The following is a 20,416-nucleotide window of genomic DNA, read 5'->3' as shown; positions in this document are numbered from 1 at the left end:
GTAACCCCCAGGCCAGCTCCCTCCCCAGGCCCCTCAACTGGGACTGAAGAGGAGAGTGGAGGACCCTAGTGCTGGGGGGCTCCTTGGAAGAGCCCTGCCTCCAGAATGCCCCGTCTCTCTTTTGAGGGTCTCATCTATGGGGATCTGTCCTGTATCTGACCTCTGACCGTCGGAAGTCCTTTCTGCTACCTAACCACCATCCTCCCTGTTGAATGTTAAATTCTGCCACCCGAGGCATCTCTGACTGTACGTAATGACTCTATTCCATGCTTGTTACCTACTGTTCATCCTTCACAGCCTGGTGTCCCCTCCTCCACTCAAACATGGGGAGGGTCACAGGGCAAGGACACATCTCATGTTTTGTGTCCCCAGAGCCTGGCAAACAGCAGGTGCCAGACATGGCTGCCGAGGGAACGAATCAATCCATCAATCAGTGGATCCTGACCTATTTGCCCTACTTTGAGCATCTTCCGTCCCCTTCCCACACCCTCCTTCTCTGCCGCTCCAGCCCCCCGGGGAAAGGGCCTTGGGCATCCCTTGCCCTCTGTGCAGGCCTGTGATACCCTCCCATCTTCAGCACTATCTCTTCCCGCCACCCCCTCGCCTCTGAGCTCTCTCAGGCTGCAGACTCTCCAGAGGCCGGAACGGTGTCACTCATCCTGGGATCCCCACCCTGTGCCTGGACCAGGGCTCACACGCAGCAGACTGCCGGTATGTGCCGACGGGCTGGCTGGGTTTTCTGAGCTGGGATCCCAAAAGCCTTTCCCCGCTATCCATGGCCATTTCTGCAGAGGGTCTGTGTTCAGCTCCACTCTCCCCTCTGCACGCAGAGCCCTTCCTGCTCACCGCCTGCTGCCCTCCAGCCCCATGCAGTAGCCAGCTGAAGAAACAGTCAGGACTTCGGCCCCGGGCTGGCGGTGGGCCGGGAGGCAGGCGGAGCTGAAGCAGGGGGGAGGGGGAGGGCAGGAAGGAGCCTAAGGGGCCTTGTGAGCCTGAACCTGGCACTCTCCTCTCCCAGCCTCAGTTTCCCCACCCGCAAAATGACCAATGATGGCCTCTATGATCCCTTCCAGTTCCACATTCTCTGATTCACAAATTTCCCAGGCAAGGCCCCAGCTCCCTCCAATCCCTTCTTCCTATCCTTGACACTGGTCCATCAAGGCATTCTTCCTGTTGTCCAGCCTGTCTCCTTTGGAGGGATTGAGCCTGTCCTCTGTCACCACTGGTCACAGAATCCGAAATTCCCGGAACATCGGAGGTGGACAGACCTTCATGCTCAGTCGGCCCAGGGGTCACAGTCAGAGGCTTCCATGGCCCAAGAAACGTTAAGTGAGAGGAGAGGAGGGGTCTCTGGGGACCTGGAGAGGCAGGTCCAGTTAAAGGGGACGCCGGCTCCTCCGTGACAGCCACTGTAGCATCAGTGATGTAAGCCCACACCGTCAGATCTTTTTATCTGTCAAGAGAAGTCCTAAATCTACACTATCATACAAGATCTTTTATACAAAACATGAAAAAAATGCAAACTTTAAAATGTTGGCTTTTTCTCTTTTTTTAAACCATTCTGCCAGCCAAATGAAGCACGTCTGCCAGCAGGGTTTGGCCTGAGGGGCCCTGCTCGCCTAATCCAGCCCTCTTGTCTAACAGATGACAAGGTGACATGGTGAGGGAGGAAGTGGGACATGCCTGAGGCCACAGAGTGGGGCAGGAGCAGGGCTCCAGATCCGTGGCTCCTGAACCCAGATTTTTTCCTAAGCACCCTGCCGTCCAGTCCTCACCAGACCAGAGTCACGCTCTCAGCTTCTCCTGCCAACACTGCAGCCCACTGTCTTTCCCACTGGGACCACACACACCAAAACCCTCCTCCCAGCCGGGCCCAGGGGCCTCCCATCAAATAGGGGGGTGCAGAGCCGGCACTGGGATTCCCCTCCAACGTGCAGCTGCGGACCCCAACAGTATGGGACACAGGAATCTGACACCAAAGCCCTCGGCAACTGTATCTGTAGCCTTTTGTCCCCTCAGACTCTGCCACTCCACCTCCAGAAAAGATCAATATTAACTAACCAGGCACTTAATTGTAGTCTTGCATTTAAACCTCCTACCAGCTCTCATTTTACAGCTGCAGAAAGTGAGGCACAGAGAGCTTCAGCAACTTGCTCAGAGTCACACAGCTAGTATGTGTGAGAATAGAATCCAAGGCATCTAATTCCATATCTCATGGGAATCAAGAATTTTCCTGCTGCTCCTGTGGCAATACAGTCACCAGGGACCAGGAGTTATGGTTCCACGCTGAGGTGATGTGTTAGCTGTCCTCCCATCTCCTTATCCAAGGGCTGCTGCTGCGGGTCCAGGATGGGGGTCAGCTGCCCAGGCCCAGGTCTGGCATGAGTTGGGGGAGGTGAGGGTAGGGGGAACACACAGAGGGAAACAGCTCAGTGCTGCCACATGGGTCAGGATGAGACCGACTGGCTCCATAGTAGCTCTGGAAGTGCCAACAAGAAGAGAAAAACCGCGGTCCTAGACAGCCCTGGGGCCTGGGGCCTGGGTGAGGACAGGGTCTGGCCGCTACTGCCCATAGGGTCTCCTTTCAGGTAAGCCAGGCGACTCCCCTGCTCCCCACTCCCATACACACTCGGCCTTGGAGTTCTGGGGTGCTCAGAGCCCCAGCAGAGCCTCCGCGTACCATTGCGCAGGACGTAGACTGCACAAGATGCAGCCAAGGGGCAAGTGGGGGCTGTAGTCCCACCCACACTCCACTTACCATGCCCTGGCGTGAGATGCAGCAGCGGGAGCAAGGAGTGCTTATCATCAAGCCCACCCAGGCACCCTGTGCAGAGAGGGTCCTCCCGTCGCCCTCATGCCCACCACCCCTCCAGTGTGACACTGGGGTCACCCCTTGCCCTCCAGAAATCTGGAAGCTCCCTGGGAGAGAAGGTGAGGCTCCAATCAGGCCCTGTCTGAGCCTCAGTTTCCCCAGCTGACACAGGAAGGAGCATCACCCCCAGCCCCTTCCCCCACCTCCCCTCCAGCAGCATCCTGGGTGCGGACAGCATCTGGACTCAATCCCAACAATGTTTAATAAAATCCTTCCCAGATCTTCACTCAGTAATCTTGATCTCTCCCCCAGTTCTAATTTCCTGCCTGACTCAGGCCCCTCGGAGGCTGGAGGGAGGTAGCTGCAGCTCGGGCCCGGCCCCTCACCCCCAGTCCCCAGCTCAAATCCTGGCACACGAAATGCTCAAGTTACCTTCCACCTCTGCAGAGGAGGAGCAGGAAAGGCCAAGCGGCCTGGGGTCCGACTGACCTGGTCCTGGCTGGCCATTTCCCGCTGCAGTTGCCTTCCCCGGAATCTGGAGCCCGGAGTCCGCAGCATCTGAACTCAGAGCCCAGGGGAATGCGGACAGGGCTCCGGGCCCGTGGTCCCCAGCTGCAGCACCTGCCTCCCAGCCAATCCCTGGGGACAAGGCATTTTGCTGGAAGATTTCAAAGCACATCTTGGGTGACTGGGGCGAGAGCCTGCTGGCAGCTTTCCCCACTGCGGAGTGGCAGAAAGGGAAACTGAGGCCCAGAGGCGTCACCTGGGAGGAGGAGCTGAACACTTGAGCTTCTGATGGAGTGGAATGGGAAGAACGGATGCTGGGAGAAGCCCCTCCATCCCCACACCCCCCGCCCAGGCCCACCTGAAGGTTTCTAAGGAGGCGGCTCCCTGTCAGACACCACAGTAATAAAAAACATAATATTCCTAATTTTTATTGAACACCTGCTATGGAGTAGGCACTTCAGTAGGTACTTTAAAAAATGCATTACCTCATGGGATCCTCACAACAACACAATGATGTGGGTATTATTTTAATCTCCATTCTACATCTGAGAAAACCAAGGTTCGGGCAGATGGTCCACAGCTAGTCGGTGGCAGAGCCACATCTCAAAGCCAGGCAGACCAGCTCTACAGCAACGCTCCTACCCAGTGTGTCCTGAGCCCCCTCCCCCATGTGACAGGGGTCCCTTGGGCTCCCAAAGGAGTGGACAGGGGATCAGACAGCCAGGCCCCCGTTACAGGACCCCCAGTCCCTGAGGTCCTTCCCCTCACTGGAGGTTTCCAGGGGCTTGAAGTCATTCTCTTGGGGTTATTTCTGCCCCGCCAAGGAAGAATTTAAGGTTACATGCCATTTTTCCAGTTCCCTACTCTGCTGGCCACCTCTGACCCCCGTCAACCTGCCCTCCCCCCACCCGCCACACGCACAAGCGCACACACCCTGAAGGCCCTGCCAGGGATCTTCTCTGGGAGGACCCCAGGGAGAAAGATGCTCAAGCAGGACACGCCCACCCACAGCACTGCGGGGTCCCACCAGACCCCTCCTCACCCACCAACCTGCTGCTGCCCGGCCCTGGAGCCCCAGCCCCCAGCCTCTCCCTGTCGGGTTCCCTGGTCCCTCCACCCTCCTGAATAGACGGGAAATCCCTCCTGATGCCCACTAGCCGCTTCCCTACCCATTTCCATCTCACTCTGTTATAGCCCAGCCTTAACTCTGGGTCCTCTGAGCCCACTGAGGGGAAAAAGAGACTTTTCCGGGAACTCGCCCTCCATTCCCACAGAAACTTGGGAGGGATGCTTAAAACCCCCAGAAACGTTCCTCTGTACCCAAACCTCCACTGCCCTCCCACAGACTGGGGGCTATCCTTCCGACTTCTGACCCAAAAACCCCAGCCGCCTAAGGCTGTGTGCTGGGGGAGGGGCAGCCACTCCGCCCTTGTGGATCAGCGCGGCACGGGCGGGGGCTCCCCGAGAGTCCCAAAACTCTGACGAGAGCCAGGATGACATCGGTCACGATGATGTGTCCTTGGGGCCGGGAGGGGGACAAATGGGACACCCCGAGGAGACGGAGGGAGGGGAGTACCCGTCGGGGAGGGGTAGGGCAGCGCCAGGTGAGGCGGACTCGTTACCTGGCTGCGGAGGCAGAAGCGCAGGGGCAGGAGGCAGAAAAGGTACTTGCCCCATCGGATCACGCAGGAGAAGCACCAGCTCAGCCGCGTCATGTTGACCCCAAGAGTGGGCGCCTCGGCCGTGAGGACCGGCTGCTCCGGGCGCAGAGTTGGGGGGATGAAGAGGAAGGAGAGAGCCCTGCCCCCGGGTCTCCCCGCAGGAGCAGCACGAGCGTCCTGCCCACTCTAGCGGGAGGAGCGCGGCGGGGACCCCGCGGCGCGGCCCCGACGTGGCTCCATCTCCCCGGAAGCCCCCCGCGGGAGGCGCGGGCCGCTGCAGGGCGCTTCCACCCTCCGGGACTTCCTCCGGCTTCTCCCTCTCTCCTCCCCTCGGCGTGACAGCCTCCGCCTGGCTGTTTCCCCGGCGGGCTGGGGGGCGGGCGCAGGCACCTCGGCAACTCCGGAGGCTCGGGGATCCGCGCGGGAGAGGCGGGTAGGGACCGGGCAGAGGCAGCGCCAGGCGCCGGGCGGCCACCTGCGAGCAGGGCGCAGCAGCGGTGGGAGCCAGGGCGGCGGTGGCGGCAGCATTGTGCTCGAGCTGCAGTGAGCGTGTGAGTGTGTGAGTGTGCGTGTGTGCGGATTCCCTCCAGACCTCCCTCCAATTCCCATATTGCTCCCCAGAGCATAATGTGATTAACTTAAACGGAGGCCACCGGCTCCCATGACTGAAGCAGACACATCCATGAGTCGGGCATGCACATGGGGACACTGAAGACAACCTGGGCCAGCTGTCCCAACTCACTGCCAGGCTCTGACCCTGGCCACACCCCGACTTCTCTGCTTGGATCTCTCTCCAGCCAACTAGAGGAGGGAGCCCTGAGCATCCCATTGCCCCTACAGGTTGGAAGGGACCCCTTCTCCGAGGCTAACCCAGCTCGGATGGGTCAGAGCTGGACAGGCTGCCTCTGCTACGGCCGAACCTCCTCTCCAGGGTTCGGGGCCCTCCACTCCCCTTCCTCACTTTCTGTCCTGCCCCATGGCAGCCACCGGAGGCCGGGGACCCTTCTCTGCCTCTGCTGTGCTCAGACGTTGTGAACGGAGAATGGGGTCCTCTCAGGGTCGCCAAACTGTGTGTGACCCTGGAACTAGGGAGAGGGAAGAAGAGAAAGGCTAGGAGGAGGTTCTGGACTCTGGAGAAAGGGAGAGAGAAATAGAGACACAGAGAGACAAAGGCAGAGAGAGATAGGCAGGGGACCCACAGACAGACTACCGAGAGGTGGAGAGGCAGCCTGGAGCCTTGCCCCTAGTTCTGTTGCTGCAGAGACACCGAGAGGGCAGGCAGCCGGCCAGCCAAGCCCAGAGAGAAAAGGGGCGGAGGAGCTGTGGCCGCTGGCAGGACCCTTGCCAGGGCCTCTTCCACAGCAACAGGCCTCTGGAGCGCCAGCCAGGGTCCCCTCCCCCACGACCCTCACCGCCTGCATTCACGGGCCTGGGCTTCTGGGGGCACCATCTCAGGGCCATTTTTCCTGGCAACGCTGTCTCCCTGGTTCCTTCCTCAGGGGAGGTTGGGGACACAGGACAGCATCGCAGGGGTTCCAACCTGGGGCTCCTTCCCAACAGGCAGCCTGAGGACCTGAGAACCTCTGGGCTGGCTCACCCCTGCCCCAAGCTCTCCTCTTCCCCGGCAGACTTCTCGGCCCTGCCCCATGCCCGCTTCAGCTGCTCCCTTCGAGGCCAGGCAGTGGGGTCCAGCGTTTTGGGGAAGATTGGGCAGGAACACCGTGAGGGAAGAGGAAGAAGTCACCGCTGGTCGGGGCTAGACGAGTGGGAGGGGAGGGACAGATGTTACGGCCCTCAGCCCCTAACAATCCTCAAGCAAGGGGACCATGGTCACTTCCCCACCATGAAGGCTCTGGAGTGGGGGGCCGGCCCGGTGGCGCAGCAGTTAAGTGCGAACGTTCCGCTTTAGCAGCCCTGGGTCCGCTGGTTCGGATCCTGGGTGCAGACACGGCACTGCTCATCAAGCCATGCTGTGGTAGGCGTCCCACATATAAAGTAGAGGAAGATGGGCATGGATGTCAGCTCAGGGCCAGTCTTCCTCAGCAAAAAGAGTATTGACAGCAGTTAGCTCAGGGCTAATCTTCCTCAAAAAAAAAAAAACAATGCCTCTGGAGGAAAGCCAGAGGGGGCAGCAGGGAAGTGGGTGGAGGTGGTCTGACCGTCCCCACTTCCCCACCCCGCAGAGGGAGCCCATCCCAGCGGGCCCTGCCTTTGTTCACACCCACGACCTCCAGCCAAGTGCCTGGCACCACTCCAGGCTGTTCCAGGCCTGTGGAGGGGGCCTTCCTCCTCTTGGGGGGCCTGTAGCCTCCACAGCCTCCCACCCTGGCCCCGGAGGACGGGGACAAGATGCAACACCCGAGGAAATGGGATTTAATCCTTTGCAAGTGGAACGAAGTTTAATCGAAAGGAGTCACTTGTAGAATTTTCTAAATGGCAGGAAGTTCTTCATATAGAATTGGTTACCGTGTGGCCCTGCCGAGACTGAGGGAGGAAGACGAGGTGACCTTGTCTTAAGGGGATTCTTAAAGGCTTCTCAGGGCGTCGGGCGTGAAAGGCACTTATCAAACACAGGAGGAAGGAAGAGACGGAGGGTAGGAAGAAAGAGAAGGAAGTGATGGCCAGCTGCAGCCCTTCCCAACAAGGAGATCCTGATGGACAGGGCTCCGAAGGGCGGAGAGCCCTTCACTGCCTTCCCTGCCCAGCAGGAGGTGTCCTTAAGCCACTGACCCTCGGAGAGGAAGGGACGAGTGTGCGGCTGACGAGGACACGAGGACACGCAGTCAGGCCCGTCACCACCTGGAGCTTCTCCCCACCCTCCCCTCCCACCTCCAGCCCCACCTCGCCCCACAGAGCTTCAGGTGCGGTGTCAGAACTCCTGAAGGTCGGCGTGATCCTGCCCCATGTGCACGGGACACGGAAATGTGTCCTGGGGAGTTTGGTGACTCCTGGGAAATCACAGTCCTCTGTTCTGTTCTCATCACTGGAGGAGAGCAGAATCCTGAGGATGGGAGCTGCAGAGCGCCCAGAGCCTCTGGAAGGTCTGAGCAAGGTCCCCTCGGCTTGCTCTTTCGCCCAAACGCATGTGTTTGGGGGGTTGGGAAGGGGTCCAAGCCCAAAAGTCTCTCGGCCTCAGTCTTCTTTCTCCCTCAAAGCCCCAGAAGCTGCAGCCGGCACCTGGCAGGTGCTCAGGAAATCTTCTTCCCACCGTGTCTCCTTCCAGGCCCCAAGCGTCAGGGACAGAGACACATGGCTCCAGGGAGTGGACCAGATATGGATGCTCAGACGCCAGGGACCTTGTATTAGAGGCCAAAGCGTGGAGTGAGAGGGTTGGGGATGAGCTGGGTAGGATCTGAGACCCCACCGTGTCCACAGCCCTCATGTGGGTGCCTCGCTCCCCAGTGGAGCTTTTGAAAAGCTAGCCACCATCCTCCTGGCCGCTTACCCTGTCTGGGCTCCCACAGACTCCAGGCCTGTCTCCCAGCCCTGCCAACCCCGGGGACTTGCGCCCTGCGGCCCTCTCCCTTGGAACAATTTCTTCTCCACATCTCACTCTTGTTCAGAGTCCAGAGAGCCAGCCTCTGAACACAAGTCCGGGAGGAAACTCCAGAGTCTGGAGCGGGGGCGGGATGGAGGCCGTGCTTGCAGAGAGGGGCTGCTCCAGGCCTTTCTCCCCAAGCTTCTGCAGGATCAGGGCCAGGAGGCCCGTCCCCCAAGCCTGAGAAGCAGGAGAAGAATGGGAAACTTCCCAGAGATGGCCAGCGAAGCTGTCGGGGGAACAAGAGAGCAGGTCACAACCACCAGCCCCTTGGGGACAGGCCACGGGAGGATGGCCCACCCGGCTCAGGGTAGATACAGAGCTTCCTCTGTGCCCGGCCCCCAGGGCTACAGTGCCCCCGGCTGGTGTTGTCTGTAGGGGACAAAGGCACCCCTGTTCAGGAGAATGGCTTGGGCATCTGATCGGAGGCTCAGGGTCTCGCTTTCACACCCAGAGAGATGCACAGAGGGGGCTCCCCGGGGACCTTCCTGCCTTTCTCCTCCATCAGATGGGGACAGGCCCGGCTCTGCAGGTGCTCTCTCACTACGCAAGAGTTGAGTTACTCCACCCTCCCAGCCCCAGTGGTTCCTCCTGCAGCCCCAGGGGGCTGTCCCGCCGGTCCCTCTCCAGGCAGGGTTCCCAGGGCCCCAGCACCTCCACAGGGCCGCACTCATGGTCACACTGCCCAACCACATGAGGTCCAGAACTTGCACGCAGCCCCCAAGTTCTCCCGCCATGTGACAGAAGAGGGATCCCAGCTCCTACAACTCCAATATCACCTCCTAGGTTCCGGCCTTCTCCAAGCACACCATGGAAGTCCTTCCGTGCCCTCCTACCCCCAGACCACATGTGACAGCAGTGTGTTCATTTCTTCATAGCCCTTCACCAGCTCGCGCTGAGATTTGCTCACGTCTTCACCGTCTCAGCCCCTCCCTACCAGAATGCCAGCTCCCGGACGACTGTCAGTCCTTCACAGTCACTCCCTGGCAACTGGCACGGCGGCCGGCACATGGTGGATAAACACAAGTGGCTTGGTAGCTTGGCTGGTTGATTGCATGAATAAAGGAAGCAAGGAAGGAAGGCCATCCCCGCTTCCAAATCCACGGGTCCCTCCCCAGCCTGGCATATGGGCCTTTGGGAGTGTCATCTTCAGGGTTCTTGCTGCTCCCGCAGCCAGGATGGTACCCTCTTTGTGCATCTCCACCCCACCCGCCCCTGACGAGGGGCACCATGTCCCTATTCGGAAGCAGCCCCCCAACATCCAGTACTGATTCCAGTTAAACTTGAAAGAGATCCGATGCCTTCTTCTGCCCCTCGCCCCAACACACATGCAATTTACACATGAAGACACTGAGGCCCAGAGAGCTTAAGTGACTTGCCAGGAGTCACACAGCTAGAAAGCAGCAATGCCAGACTGGACCGAGGCCCCCATTCCGGGTTCATTGCCTTTCCATAGCACAACATTACAAACAGAGGAGGAGGCGAGGGTGAGAAGAGGGAGGGAGAGGAGGACAGGAAATCTTTCCCCTTACACACACCCAAAGGAGGTGAGGCCGTAAATCCTCTCTCCTTCCTTCACCACCACTAACCCAGGCCTCTGACCCCCGACAGGCAGGAAGTTCCTCCTGATACCTAACCTCCATCCTCCTTCTCAAATTCCAGACCATTTCCTCTTAGCCTGCCTTGCTGGGGAAGGAGAACAACTCGGTCACTCTCTTCTGCACAATACATGGCTTCAGACACTGGCGGCTCATTATTCACGCCCCCATCCCCCACCCTCCCACCCCTCTGTATTCTGCAGCCTGAGAATCCTGGGTCCTCTGGGCCCCTTTCCAAATGACTTCCATCACCACCCAGCAGCTGACATGATAAACGGCGGTGGGGGAGGGGTGGGGGCAGACCTGGAGTGATGGTGGGTATTGATCCCGGGTGGGCTCCCTGGGCAGGCCAGGGCATCTGGGGGTGGAGAAGTAAGAGCAGGGGCCCTGAGGTCGTCCTGGTCATCCCTCTGCCCCTGGGGTGTTCGTTGCAGGGCCCAGAGCGGAGACTGCAGGCCCAGGAGCTGGGCCGCTGGGTCTGAGCCCAGGCTCCTGCAATGAGATTAAAGCCGGGACTGTCTAATTGATTCTGATGGAACCGGGAGAGGGAGTGAGATGAATGGAGAGTGCAGGAGGGGAGCGAGGAGGAGGGGGAGGCGGAGGACAGGGGAGGGCCCCGGCTGGGAAGCCCAACTGCATCAGAACGAGCTAATACAATTACCATCCACCCACTCCCACACAGCCCCCTCCCCTTCCTGGGAACCAGCCCACTGACTGGTCCATCCCTGAAATAGACCAAGAAGGCAGCTGGGTGCAGGAGGCGCAGAAGGAGAACACCTGGGTTAGAGCCCCTGTCCTAGGAACCCAGATAACACAGAAGGGCAAAGATAGCGACAGGGCCTGGCAGACAGCTAGAGACAGCCCGAGACAGAGGCAGATGGACACGGATACAGACAGATGAGCAGATCCCCACCTACGCCCCCCGCCCCCATCCTCTGTCTACACCCTCCCTCCATCCCTCACCCCTCTCCAGGCAGGGGTCTCACTGGGCTCCTCTCCTGGGTCCATCCCTGACTCTTGTTTCTACAGAGTAAGGAAGTGGAGCCCCAGGTCTCTCGAGCTCCCTACTCAGCCCAGGGCCCTCAGTCCGTGCCCCGCAGACGTCCACGGATCTGTGAGAAGGAAGGAGGGCCAGGAGGAGCCAAGCCACTGACATAGATCCTGTCAGAGACCAGGGAGAGCGAGGAGAAGGAAGTGAGAGAGTGAGAGGCGTGTGAATGGAGAGGAGAGACAGGAAACAGAGGGCAGGACGGGAGGGGGACGAGGAGACAGGGAGGAAGGTGCAGGGCTCGGGACCACCCCACAGAGAGCAGCAGGACAGGCCAGCATGGGGGCAGGGGGGAGAGGAAGGGAATCAACGACGAAGGAGAGAAAGCAAAGGGCGCAGCCGGCCAGCCAGCCAGGGAAACTGAGGCACAAAACAAGGCAGCATGGCCTCATCCCCAGGCTCCATAACCAAGCAGGGCCTGGGGCTCCCAGGGACTCCCACCACCCGAGACTCAGACCACTGAAGGGGGAGACCTGGAAGGGAGTATGAGCCGAGACCTCCCAGGGCCCAGTGCAGCCCCTGCGCTCAGGAGCCAGATCTGGGCCCAGGCTCTCAAGCACTTGATTCCCGGCTAGGAGAAGCCACAGCTGGCCGAAGGGGGCAGGCCCAGAACAAGCTCCTGGGACCTCGAGCCCCCACAGATGCGAATCCTTCAGCACTTGGGAAGCCGGGAGAGACGGCCCCTCGTGCACCCGGACTGGACTCCGCATCACACCCTGAAATCCCGTGTCCCCTCAGACCAAGGCTGGTGCTCTCCTGGGGGCTGCAGACTGCCCTTCGCTCTCCTGAGCTGAACCGTCCAGCGCAGCTTCCACCTGAGCCCTGCTTCTGGCACATTCTGTCCTATTCTTACTCTGGTGGCTTCAGGGCAGAGCAGGGCAGGCCCGGGCCCAGGCCGACCAGAGAGAAGGAGGTCACTGATGCAGCCTCCCCCAGGCACCCCTGCCCCATCCCAGCCCCTTGGAGCGATGAGCAGAGTCACGATGCCCGAGGGGCAAGGGGTCAGACCCGAGGACAAGAGGCAACACCCAGGCTGGGCTCGGGCACAGTGTCACGGGGAAACGGGTGTGGCAGCATTGGTGTTTCGGACCTCCTAGTGCGGTTGAGGGTACTCCAGGCAAGTGTCACCTCTGTTGTCCCCACTCTCACTTCCCAAAGAGAAGGACCCAGGTACAGAGCCAGCAGAGAACAGGGTCCAGATCCTGACCCTGACACTTCCGGCTATGTGACGTCAGAGAGATTATTTCCCTATTCTGAGCCTGTTTGTTTGTCTGTAAAATGGAGACAAGGATCCTAACCTCATGGGGTAGTTGTGAGGGTTAAATTAAATGTGAAAATGTCTGGCACCGGACCCGCCACATCAAGGCACCCTGGGGAGCTACTGGGCAAATAGCTCGGAACCTGGGGCCAGGAGGGGCCCCCTGGGGTGACGTCAAGGCCAGTCCACCAGCCCCCACCAGACGGATGCTCCCCGCCAGAACCCTCAGAAAGAGGACCCTGTCGGGACACACAGTTCACACCGCTGTCTGGGGAATGGACACCGAGGAAGAGGAGCCAGGAGCCCCAGCAGGATGAAGCCAAAACAGCACTGTTAGATGTTGGAAGCAGGCCAGAGGAGAGGAAGAATGGGGGCACATGAGCCCAGAGGAGGCTGGAACTCAAGAAGAGAGAGGAATTGGGCGATGCCTCTCGAGCAGAGAAGACGGCGAGGAGAAGAGTGGTGAGTTCCTGAGCTCCCCACCTGCACTGCAGATAAACATGAGGAAATGGGTCAGGACCAGAGCAAGAAATACTCAAGTTAGACAACAGGCAGAACTACCAATGAGGCACCACACTGCCAGAGAGCCCTTGTTTTCACCCTACTATTCCCCCACTCCCCTCTAAACCCCAAAAGAGGTTTGAGTCTTCAACTTTCCATTACTCAGCATAAAACCTCAGTATTAGAAGTCCCCTCTCACTTTAGCAAGAAAATAAGCCTGCCCTGCTCTCCTCAGTCTCACTTAGCCCAACCCCCTCTGTACGGATTCACTTGCAGGAGCCACAACCCGTTCCTACCATCCATGGCCATCCTAGAGGCCTGGGATAGGGGACCACTTCCCATCCAGACAGCTACCCCTTATCCCTCAGAGACCCCTTCCTCTTCCTCAACCAGGCCTTGCCTGGGCCCCTCACACCTGGTTTTCTCCAGCACCATCTGTTCCCTTCCTTAAGTGTCCACTCTCTGGGAGGCAGAGTGAAGGGTGCTCAGGCTGAGGACGGGGTAGGGGGTGGTAGGACCCTGTAGCCGAGCAGCAGGGGACCAGGACAGGAGAGAACAGAAGGGGCAGGGCCGAGTACCCCCAGAGAAAAGTCGGTGCTCACGGACCTTTCCGGCCATTTTGGACCCCAAATGACGCGCAAGCCTGATGCGAGTACACAGACCGGGGTGCTGGACAGGGAGCTCTTTGTCTGTGTTGAGCTCGGCCATAACTGGCGTGGAGGCCGCCTGGAGGTGAGCACCACCCCAGTCCTCCCCGAGCCCCCATCTCCCTGGAGGAGGCCCCTCTGTCCTTCCGGCTTTGGGTCCCAGGGAGGGGGCCTTGTGAGGCCTCTCCCTACCATTGGGTCTCTTTCTAGGCCCCCAGAGCTCCTCATGTCTCTGCCCCTCGCACCCTAAACTTCCTCCTTCCACAAGGGGCTTGTCCCTTAGTCCCACAGTAGGGGGACCTGCCTGCCATGGAGAGAAGCTTTCTGTTGATAAACAGAGGAAGGGAGGCTGCGGAAGGAAAATCAATTCATCAACAACCGCGGGGACAGGTCAGGGGGCAGGGTCCGCTGGGGTCATCCCAGTGGGGTTGGCAGATCCCCTCCACCCCGGGTCAACCAGGGGCCCTCCTGGCCTTCAAGCTCTTTAAGAAGGGAGACCCCTCAGCCTGCCCAGATCAACCTGTTCTCTGGCTTCACAGCCCTGGCTGCTGGGAAGTGCTTTCTCATGTCTGACCTGCTGCTGGCTTCAAGCTGGCTTCACACCTCACCATCCCATCCATGGCCTCCAGCTCAGACCTAAGACAGTGACGGGGGAAGAAGAGAGTGGAGGAGCCCCTGCCTCTGGGTCCTGGGAAAGTGGCCGGATTCAGCCTCCTCACCAGGTGCAGCCTTCCTGCCTGCCCGCCTTGCTCTGCAGGCGAGGGAGCCCGAGCTCGTGGAGGTGAAGAGGATGCTTCCGGCAAAGCTGGCCAATTGAACACACACAGTCACTTTTTTGTTAACTGAGTTCTATTTGACCACACACATTTACTTTTGCTCCCTCTCAAACCCCCTCTAAAACAACAGTAAGGAGACTTTTTTTAATTAAGGCATAAAGCCTGGAGGACAGAAAAAAGAGAGAGAGAGGAGGCGATGGGAGAGATCTTCAGCCCAGCCCAGTTCCGTTCACCACGGCTGTTGTCTGGTGCAAAAGCCTTCTATTCCTGGGGACACAGCTGGTGCCCAGCCACCCTCCCAAGCTCCGGCCCCTCCCCTGGACCTGACAGGGCTCCTTCCCGGCCCAGGAGGGGCCTCGGGACTCCCTCCAGCCTCCCAGCACAGTCCCTAGGATCTTTGGTTAAATATTTTGATTATCACCCCTGACAACGATGTCAAAATTCCGGGAGCCGGAGAGCCAATGGCTGAGCAGGAACCAGGAGCCTGAGAAAGCGGAACCTTGAGCTGGCTGAGGACAAGCCAAGAAGCTGCCAGATCCTTCAGCACAGGACCCCCTGAAGGCTCAGGACTGGCAGCATCGGAGTACCCTTGGAGGAGGGGGTGAATGTGAACAAAGCCAGGAAGATTGGCAGAACATTCTAGATTTCCAGATCCTCTCCCTGATCCCCCGCAGAAGACAGGAGATTTATTCCCTGGAGAGTAAAGCAGCAGGCTCTGGCCTGGGGGCCACAGGCACAGATGAGGGCATGTACCTTCCCCCAGGCAGAAAAGTGGGAACTTCTCTGGGGATCTCACAGGCCCAAGAGGACAGACCCACAGATTCTGAGAGCGTCTCCCCCAACGCAGCAGCCCAGCCGGACCCCAGAGACCAAAGTCCTACTCCCAGGGCCAACAGTCCACCCTTAGGGTCTCACTTGAAATGTAAGCTGAAAACCCAGGCTGCCAGGCATCTGAGGAAGCTGAGCAGAGAAGCAACAGAGACCAAAAGCAACGTGGAGAAAGCAGGTGGGATTCAGGGAGAAGGAAACTTCAGGAAAACCATCACCAGTATCCTCAGAGAGCTCAGAGAAGACAGTGCATTCATGAAACAAGAACAGGCAGCAATAAAATAAAAGAGATATTCAGGAAAAAAAGTCAAATAGGAATTTTAAAGGAAGGAGCCCAGACCAAGGCGGTGCCAGCCCGCACCCCCACTTCGCGCACTCCGCACACGTGGCAGAAAGCCAGGCTCTCCTCTCCAAGAAGCTCTGCAGACCCCTCAGGGCCCCAGAGTCCAGGATGGGAGCGATCTGGAGCCCAGAGAGGAAAGGGAGGTCCAGGCACGGGGAGCGGTCCAGAGGACCAGGCAGAGACGGTGGGTCCAGGGCTGGGGCTGAGAAGGGACAGAGGCCGCCAGCTTGGTGAGCTTGTGGATGGGGCCCCCGGAGCTCCGTCCACCCCTGCCCCCACAGAGATGTGCCTAGCAGGAGCCCCAAGAGGCAGAAAGCCCCACTTCCAGGTAGGAAAGCTGATGCTCACAGAGGGCGAGTCGTTGCCCTGAGACTCAAGCCAGGGAAGTGGAGAGCTTCCTTTCTTTTTTTTTTTAAATTTTTATTGAGATTATGATAGGTTACAACCTTGTGAAATTTCAGTTGTACGCTATTGTTTGTCAGTCATGTTGTAGGTGCACCCCTTCACCCTTTGTGCCCACCCCCCACCCCTCCTTTGAGAGCTTCCTTTCTTAACTCCACCGCTTGCAAGGAAAGCATCGAGGGCAGGAGCGTCTGGGCCCGCAGCCCCAGAGTCTGGACGTGGGCTCAAGGCCTGGCCATCGACACTTACCGGCTGGGAATCCTGGGTTGATCCCGGCACTCAATCGGCCTCTCTCTGCCCACGCCTCACCCGCCAGCACCAGAAAGGCCCTCCCAGGTGTCGCTGGGGCCCACGGCCCTCCAACCAGGCTTCTGGCTGCAGCAGGGTGCTGGGGTGGCCCCAGGGCCCCGGCAGAATATGTCCCCTAAGGAGACCATGAGGGACTGTGGGGTGGACCCTGCCTCTGCCCAGACTGCCCTGAAGGTACACCAAGCATGGGTCTATTTTTAGCCAGGCCCCAGCGGGCAGCCAGCCACCCCATGTTATTCTAGACTGCGGGGTCATGAGGCTGGCCGGGGTAAAGGGGAGCCACGCTGAGGCTGCGGAGACAGCAGCCCTGGGAGGAGGCGCCCGCAGACTGAGTGGGGGCCGGAAGAGCAGGGGCCCAGGGCAGGGAGTCAGGGCCTGGGCAGGCTGAGCTGGGACAAAGTCAAGAAGAGACTGGAGTCCTGGGACGGCATGGGTGACAGGGCCTCCCTAGGCCCCACTCCTGGGGCCAGAGGGTCGCTGACTCTGCCTGCCATCCCATGCATTCCCCGGCCCCATGGCCCCTCCTCACAGTCACCAGTCTCCTTCTCCCAGCGGGGCCTCTCAGCCTTGGCAGAGGGACCTCGAGACTGCTGTGCATCCCTGCACCCTTTCAAGGCTCCTCCCTGCCCCCAAGTTACACAGAAAAGATGCCAGGCTGGGACACGGACACACACACGCACACACACATGTGCACACATGGCCTCCTGGGAAGAGACAGGACAATGGAGAGGGGAGAGAGGTGTCCCTTTGTCCCCCTGCCAGGCCTTGGGAGCTCAAATCCACACAAAGAGCTTTACAAAGGGCCTCTGGCTCCCAAAGTGGGAGATAAATGGGGGAGGGGGAGAGGGGAGACCCCAGAGCTGGAAATGCCCGGTCAGTGGGTCTGGGAAGCAAGGTAGGGGCTGTTCTCACAGCCATGGAGGCCACCAAAGAGTGTAGGGGGAGGGGAGGCAGGGAGTGGGGTATGGGGATCATGTGCTCAGGGGGTCCAGAGAAAGCTGGGGCCAGAAGTGGCTTCCTGGAGGAGGCAGGCAGAAGTGCCGACATGCTGGAGGCAATTGAGGGAATGGGAGCTAGGCTTCCTTGCCCAGCCTGAGAGAGGGGGCGACAGGCCAAGCCCCACCCCATCACCAATGAAGGTAGCCACAGACCCCCGCCCCCCGCCCCGTTGGGTCTGGCTGGGAGAGACGGGTGGGGGGGGGGGTGGGCGGTGGGGAGGGGGGCCGGGTCCCAGGAGAAGGACTGATTGGTCAAGCAAGACAATGACTTCTTGCTTCCAAGGGACCGTGGAGCACAAGAGGAAGCGCTGCCTTTGCCCATGCCACATCCACCTCCTGTTGAGGGCTGTCCTACTCACTCTGCAGAAGGAGATGGCTGAGGCGCAGGGAGAAGCCAAGGGCAGCAGCCAGGAATCCTGAGACCTGGCTCGTGTCCCGACTCTGCACTAACAGCGTGAGACGGTGGACACGTCCCCTCCCCGGGCCTCAGCCCCTGATCTGTGAAATAGGGTAGCAACGCAGGCTCACATCACTTTCCGGGGCTGTTGTGAGCATCGTGTGAGGCTCGCTTTGAGGACATTTTTGGTCGTTTTTGCTAAGTGACCTCTGTCCTGTCTGCCAAGCCACAGACCCCGAGCCCAGGGCTCTCCCCCATTCTTACCCCCACTTTCTGAGGCAGGCTCCGAGGTGAGGCCCTTGGTCAAGCCAGCAAGTGAAGCGGTCAAACGGATGACCTCAAAGGCCGCTTCCAGGGGGAGGAGGGAACTGATGTGTTTTGAGGGCCTACTGCATGCTGGGAACTTCACCTTGAAGCCAACGGAAGCCCCTCGCTAACGCTGCAAGGTAGGTGCCCTCCTTCTCATTTTCCAGTTGAGGAAACTGAGGCTCACAAAGGTAGTCAATGGCAGAGCCCAGATTTGCAGCCAGATCAGCCGGACCCCCAGGTCCACGCTTTTCCAATACAAACTCTCCCTCCTTTTTTTGCCATGTGATACAAGCTCATCTTCCCCTCACCCAGAGCCCCGAACCCCATAGCAGCACTCCCCGCACCCACCCCCCGCTGACCTCAGGATTCAGGACTGCAGACTGCAGAGGGTGACAGAAGAGGAAAGAGGTGCCAAGGAGAACAGTGTGGACCGGCTGCCCGCTCGCGGTGCCCCAGAGCCTGGCACAGGCTGTGAAGCTGGTCTACACAGCCGCCTGGTGCGGCGGGCTCTCTCTCCCCGTCTTACAAGAGAGGAAGCAGACACTAAGTCGTTTGCCAGGGCACCAGACAGGCAGAAGCCGGCAAGGACTCCTCCAGCCACCTGTCCCCCAGTCTCTGCTCCATCTCTGAGCCAGAGCCTTGGTGGGGCAGTGTGGAGTCACACAGGGAGCTGGGGGTCTTGCAGGAGGATGGAGAGAACTGGAGAGAAGCTCCCCTTCAAAGCTGCCTCCAGCGCACTCACCCCCTGCTGGCTTGGCTGCAGCTCATTGAGAAGCCAGGGAATAAATTAGCGCTGCTTAGCATACTGAGTGGCTGGGGTGCAAGAGGCCGTCTGGGCAGCTCACACAGCTCAGTGTAGAATGCCGCGGGCTGCAGTGGGGGGAGACGATGGGGGCAGTGTTGGGGGGAGACAGTCTGGCCAGGCTGGGCCTTGTCTGACCTCCCACAGGTGGCCTCAGCTCGGTGCCCAGAAACACTTGCTCCTGCTCCAACTTCATTCCCCTAATGGTGTCTCAGCTCGGCGCCTGCTAGCCACCCCCCTGCCCCCACACTCTGGCCAGCCCCGCCAGCCCCGGAGGACACCCAAGGTTAGTGGTCCCGGAGGACACCCAAGGTTAGTGTCGGGGGCAGCGTCAGGCTGCCCAGCTTCCCTGGGATGAACTTTGAGGCAGACGGCTCTGTCCAGGGGGAAGAGGAGACCAGTACAATGCAGATTCCTGAATGCTCCCTCCCCAGGACCCTCACTGGCCTGGTGCCCCGTGCCTCAGTTTCCCCTTGAGCACTGAGGCACCCCAAGCAGCAAGGAAAGATGGGGAGGGGAACAGAGAGCCATGTCAGAGGCCAGGTGGAGTTGGCTCTCTGTCCCAGGCAGGACGGCACCACTTAACATGACCAGAGCAAAGCAGGTTAACTCGAGGGCCAGGACCCAGGCCAAAGGGAGGAGGCCCAGGCCTGGAAGGGAGCGTGACAGCCTGGGGCCGAGGCTGCCGCCTCCGCCCAGATCCTTGGGTCACCCACCTCGGACCCCCAGGACCAAAGACCCTGTCCTCCTCTGTGTTGCAAGGCCCTGTGGTGGCCACAAGAATGACCTTGCAGCCCTGCTGCAGGAGCAGGACTGACAGGGCCCCAGCTGTGCGCTTGGAAACCTATCACCGTGCTCGCAGGGGCCCCGCGCCCCTGTGCTGCAGCCCACCCCCCCACCACCAGTCGTTAGGGTGTAGAGCCATTCCAAGGCAGACCGTTCCTGGGAGACGCGAGACATCGGCCAACTGCGGTCCTGGACCCCCTATGGCTTTGCTGAGTCCTCCTTGGGGTGCCCAGAGGTCTGGGACGCCGCCGTTCGACTCTCCTCCCTCCACTCAGGGTCAGACTTACACTGCCGTCCGCAGGCTCACCCAGCCTCCCCCGCTCCTTCCTTTCACTCCAGCATCTTCCCTCACAAAATCTTTACACGTTGAATCCCATCTTGTTTCTCCGAGGACTTGGACTAATACAGCCACTCAATAACCATAACAACAGAACAGCAGCTACCATTTATTAAATGCTATCCATATGCCTCCACTGTTCTAAGTGGCACAGACAGGTTACACAATATGCTCAGTGATGCACAGTCCTGAAGTGGCCCAAAGTTGAACTTTGTCTACCCCAGAAGGCCACGTGTGTAACCACTACCCCACAGTGCCTCCCCTCTAAGAGAGATGCCATCCATCCCTGCCTCCTGCCTTTTGGGGGAAGAAAGAGAGTGGAGAAGGGACTTGAAACTCCTGAGGAGTGGGCAAGACAGACACACAGAAAGAAACAGAGAAGGAGCATGAGAGAGATTTAAAGAGAGAAAGGAAACGGGGATAAGATACACGAGAGACCAGGAGAGCCAGCTCTGGCCCCCAAGGAATCCTGATCCTACAAGCAAGAGCACCTCACCTCCCCGGGGCAGGGACGGGCTGAGCTATTGGAGAAAGGAAGCAGAGAGGAAGGAGAATGTGG

The 20,416-nt window shown here is 59.5% G+C and overlaps 1 protein-coding gene across 18 annotated transcripts in view; it reads right to left on the bottom strand.

Moving 5' to 3' along the window:
- The window catches only part of TNS1 (tensin 1), a 218,380-nt gene that overhangs the window by 189,707 nt on the left and 8,257 nt on the right, over positions 1-20,416 (bottom strand). The window contains exon 1 of one of the 18 annotated variants that reach the window (XM_046643920.1): positions 4,942-5,155. The exons of 15 other annotated variants lie outside the window; for them this stretch is intronic. In XM_046643920.1, coding sequence (XP_046499876.1) covers positions 4,942-5,034 — 93 coding nt within the window. In that variant the 5' untranslated portion in view covers positions 5,035-5,155. Of the gene's footprint in view, positions 1-4,941; positions 5,156-20,416 lie in introns of those variants that run through there. 2 more of the 18 variants (XM_046643919.1, XM_046643924.1) reach the window with 2 other exon arrangements.

Source organism: Equus quagga, chromosome 17 (assembly GCF_021613505.1).
Source record: "Equus quagga isolate Etosha38 chromosome 17, UCLA_HA_Equagga_1.0, whole genome shotgun sequence".
Lineage (NCBI taxonomy): Eukaryota > Metazoa > Chordata > Mammalia > Perissodactyla > Equidae > Equus > Equus quagga.
Note: the sequence above shows the minus strand (reverse complement) of the source record. Positions and strands in the feature narration are given on the sequence as shown.